Here is a 5,000-nt window from a genome sequence, read left to right as displayed (position 1 = left end):
TAAAGTACTGTTTCTTAACTAGATATACAGTTTAATAATTAAAAAGGAATACACTTTTTTATTGCTGCATAATTTTTATTGTTAATGCAATATCTCTATATATCCTTTTATATAGCAAATAGAGAAATGCAACATAAAAGTGTGATGGGATTTTTGTGTACAAAATAGTACTTTGTATTCAACTGAATCAGTAGAGACACCATACTACTAACTTTACTTTGGAACAATAATATAGAGATGTTTCCTGAATATTTTTCTAGGAATACCAGTGTCTCCACAAGCCAACTGAAATAGCTTCACTTCATGTTAAAATGTGAATTAATTTTCCTCCAGTTCCATAGTACAGACCAGATATGCTTTTGGTTAGAGGACTGATGTTGTTTAGTAAGAGAGAGAGAGAGAGAGAGAGAGAGAGAGAGAGAGAGAGAGAGAGAGAGAGAGAGAGAGAGAGAGAGAGAGAGAGAGGAAAGACAGCACTTGAAAGGTATAAGGACATAGCCTATTGGCAAGGATGGATATACCAGTAATATGGAAAAAATACTGATCTTAGTATATGTGAATAATGTGGATGGGGAGAATTATAGATGTATCAGAGGCAAATGATATTTTGAATATCAACACAGGAATGAGTGATAAGCTAACTTTAATGTTTATAAAAGTGTGATATTCACAGTGCTTATTTAGTATGAAAATCAGTTATGGTCCTTAATGGTTGTAGTTCATAATGGTTAATACTAGTTTGTTCGAGGAGCAAGGAGTCACCTATATTTGGCATATTTTTGAGCCACACCAAAAAATAATAATTATATACATATATAATAGGCTTTTTCTTTTAACAGTTTATAACCATGTAAAAAAGCAAGATTATAATTTATTGACATTGTACAGTTGCTTTGATGTCTTAAAAAATGTCCTCAGCATTACCTGGTTCTAAATTGGTTCGTGAGGAAAATTATTTCTTGATTTTCTTTCTTGAATTAAGAGTCAATATTCAGAGGACCTGGAATTATGATATGTTTGGATAGTTGTGTTACAAATACTTGAATTAATGTACATATGGATAAATGTTTTGAAAATCTGTTTATTAAACAAAGTTAGTAATGGCATTTGCAATGTACTTTGAAAATGGAAAAAATGGTTGCCTTGCTATTCCATATTTTGTAATAGGCTAGTGCATAGTCTATTTTGCCTGAAAAGATGGACTAATGTAGATACAATTTTTAGGTAAAAAAAAAAAAAAAAAAAAAAAAAAAAAAAAAAAAAAAAAAAAAAATATATATATATATATATATATATATATATATATTATATTTATTTATTTATATATATATTAAAATGTTTAATACCATTATTTGCTAATTTTTAAAAATATTGTGGGTAAACAATATTTTTCAAATAGAATAATATACATATCTACAGAACCAGTTATTGCAAAATGCCTTGTGTATTACATTATTCCTATTGTTCCAGGAGCGATCCCGAGAGGCCAGCCCTGGAACCAGCAAAGTCCAGCTCCCAGACACCCCAAAGACTGAATCGGATGTTTAGAGGTATCGCAATCGCACCCGAAAGACCATAGACCGGAAGTATGGATAGATCTGACCTTTAGCCTCGTCAATTTTCTCTCTCTCTCTCTCTCTCTCTCTCTCTCTCTCTCTCTCTCTCTCTCTCTCTCTCTCTCTCTCTCTCTCTCTCTCTCTCTCTCTCTCTCTCTCTCTCTCTCTCTCTCTCTCTTTCTCAGACTCTTCACACAAGGAATCAACAGCAGAGCTGTTTTCTCCTTTTTTCTCTTTGTCTTTTTTTTTCTTCTCTTTACCTCCACTGGTCATTCTGTCTGGAATTTGGAGTGCAGAGTATGTGGAGAAAATAAGCCAATGGAATAGATAAAACAAAGAGAGAAAATCAAACAAAATGGACCTGCAAATGAGAAAAAAAAGAAAAAAATTAATGTTGCAAATATACCTTCTGTTAAGCAGAGCCAAAAACTTTTCTTCATAAAGCATGAGTTTTGAGGAAAGTTCAGTGAAGTCCATGATCTCCGCTATTACAAATATGTGAAAGATATGATATATTGCAAACTAGTAGAAAATGTTTGAGAATGTAGTGAGTGATAAATATCTTAGAGAAAAGAGTGAGACATTGATAATGAAAATATAAATATTTTTAATTGGGGGGATGGTGTTACTGGCCAGAATGACATGAAGTTATAGGTGACCCAACTTATTTCTGATATTATTCTAAATAATATTATTAAGTCTATAGCCCTACAGTGCAGTTAAAGGCGTTCCTAAACCAACAAAATGCCAGTAATTTACATTTACGTATGGGAAACCACCATTTTAGAAAGAATGAAAAATATAGTTTCAGAGTTAGACGGTGTGCAAATCCAAAGTAAAAAAAAAAATTGGTGCACCCAACAGTGGCCGTATATCATATGTTTCCGACGCGGTAATACTGCAACGTCCAGGGAATGATGGTAATTAATTTCTAAGATTAAGGTTTTCTGTGATGCCTCTTATTTGAAGAGTAGAGAGCATATAGCCTCGAGATAAAGTTACTTGTTAAGACAGTGACATTAAGGTTTAGTCAGTGTTTGAGATATAATTGACATCCAGACAAGTTTAGAGAAATGGCTGTATAAACTAGCAGCTTTGTTAGAAATGAGGAGAAAAAGTAAATACTGATAAGATCCAAACGTCTGACTAAATCTTAAGGTCATATTATACAAGAGCTCAGGAGTTTCCTTAATTTCTTGCATATGTCTCTCATTACTCAGTGAATAATATGTTTATTATACAGTAAGCTTCTGTAACTCTTTTTCTTGTAATATTTAGGTATTTGTAATTTGTAGATATGAAGATTAATTTGAAATTAATAGGATCTCAGTAATACTTAGGCATCCCTTTGGATGTTGAGTCACTTCGTAACAGAAGAGGTAGCATGAGAGGAGGAGGTTTTTACCCCTTGTGTCATCACAGTCTGATAGGGTTTATTATGAAGAAAAGCTATTGTCTGAAACACCATGTTGGAGGAAGATAATGATGAGTCACTTCACAAAGACTCTGGAGCTAATGGACTCATATGTAACATTAGCTTAAACAAAAAAAGAAAATTTTGGAATGCAGTGTGCAACAAAATCCATGTAGTGCAAGGTTTAACGGTGACTCCACAAATCTGACATTCATAGGAGGCGAGGATTGAAGTGGTTGTGAATAGATTAGTTTCAAGATGATGCCAGTCCTCGATTGTGATAGTTTGTGATCCTCATCGATAAAGTGTTGGGATGATGCTGTAGATACTCATTTGTTAGATTCTGGGAGAACACTATCTTATGATGACCTATATAGTGCAACTTATTTTGAGAGCTTGCATCTGCCCAGCAAGGCCCTGTTTGTGTTACATTTTGGTTACTGTGTGAAAATTGTCCATTCATATTTTGGCCAGGATGTCACATGAAACTTGTGTTTCATGTGATGACTAGAAAATAAATAATATCTGCTACCAATATACTCAGAAGTTCTTGTAGCACTTTGTTCCAATTCCCACTGGAAGATTAGTCTGATCCAGCTATTTGAGCAGATGATTATGGTTAGATAAGAAAAGAAAGACATTTTATTATGATTGGTGAAGGGATGTCAGATCCAGAGACCAGTCAAAATGAAGTCTTAAAAGATTATTAAAATATATGTGTGTTGATCTGGACATTGTACCTTAACAAAAGATATTTCAAGATAGCTTTTTATAAAGTTCAAAGTTACCGATCAATAGCACATTTTTACTAAGAAAACACAGCGTGAAGTTCCCAGTGAAAAGGTGGAGCAGACGCCCTTGAGCCCAGTGTCGGGATTGTACCTGTGCCTTCAGTCTCCCCGCGTTCTGTAGGGCCTTTGCTTCTCCTCCTCCTATTCCTTCTCCTCCTTTTCCATCTCCTTCTCCTCCTATTCCATCTCCTGCTCCTCCTTTTATCCCTTTTTATTTTTTTTTTTTTTTTTTTCTCTCAAAATCCCTTCGCCCCATCTTTCTTTTTTTCCTTTTTTTCTCTCTTTTTCTTTTTGTTTTATTGTTTATTTCCCTTTTCCTATTTTCTCTCAGCCTCCTTCATTCCCATCATATGTTATTCATGTCTCCCTGCCTTTCATTTCCTTTCCTTAGATTTTCTTCAATAAAATTGCAATCATGAAAAGCATACTCCTTTTCTCTTCTCCATACATTTTGGGCCTCTGTATTTTCCCATTTCCTTCTTTCTTTCTTTTAGGTTCTTTCATTCCTTCTTGTTCCTGGTTAATCCTTTCTTTCCTTCTAGTTTTATCTTTTTCTTTTTTCTTTTGTGTTCTCATTTTGCTGGTTCGTTCTTTCTTTATGGTCCCTTCCTATTTTTATTGGACCTTTTTTTTTCTCTTTTTTATATTCCTGGTTTGTTCCTTTTCCTGATACCAGGCTATTTCTTCTAGTTCCTGATCCCTTTGTTCCTATTCCTGATTATTTTATAGATTTTTCTATTCTTCTTTTATTTGTTCTTCCTTTTCCTGGCATTTTCATTCTTTTGGGTTTAGCTTTTCCTTTTTCTCATATCATGTTTTCTTAATTTGTTTTCCTGGTCCCCTCTTCCTTACTTTTATTTTTCTGGTTCTTTGCAGTTCCTTTTTTCTTTTTTCATGGTTCCGTCTTTTACTGTCAATTACTTTTTTTTCCTCTTTTCCTTCTTTCCTACTAATTCTCCGGGTTCCTTCTTTTCTCTGGTGCTTGCCTCCTCTCTTTTTTTTCTGTATAAACCGTTTATCTGCTGACTTCCTCTCCATTTTGTCTTGATTTTGTTTCTTCACCTCATTGTCTTCCCTTTATTATTGTTATATTTTTTCCTCTGTTATCCACTAACACATTTCACACCTTATTATTTAATTTATTTTTATTATTAGCCTAGGTTTTACTTGATGTTTGTTTTCTCATCAGATTTTTAACTGATTCTATATTTGCTAGACTAGCTGCTGCATAACACTTTA

The 5,000-nt window shown here is 33.6% G+C and overlaps 1 protein-coding gene across 2 annotated transcripts in view; it reads left to right on the top strand.

The window, feature by feature from the left end:
* LOC119598130 (potassium voltage-gated channel subfamily H member 6-like) overlaps positions 1-3,505 on the top strand; it is a 137,329-nt gene extending 133,824 nt beyond the window's left edge. For both annotated transcript variants that reach the window (XM_037947760.1, XM_037947759.1), the window contains one exon: positions 1,471-3,505. In XM_037947760.1, coding sequence (XP_037803688.1) covers positions 1,471-1,548 — 78 coding nt within the window. In that variant the 3' untranslated portion in view covers positions 1,549-3,505. The remainder of the gene's footprint in view (positions 1-1,470) is intronic.
* Positions 3,506-5,000: the final 1,495 nt, after the last annotated feature.

This window comes from Penaeus monodon, chromosome 40 (genome assembly GCF_015228065.2).
Source record: "Penaeus monodon isolate SGIC_2016 chromosome 40, NSTDA_Pmon_1, whole genome shotgun sequence".
NCBI classification, from domain to species: Eukaryota; Metazoa; Arthropoda; class Malacostraca; order Decapoda; family Penaeidae; genus Penaeus; species Penaeus monodon.
Note: the sequence above shows the minus strand (reverse complement) of the source record. Positions and strands in the feature narration are given on the sequence as shown.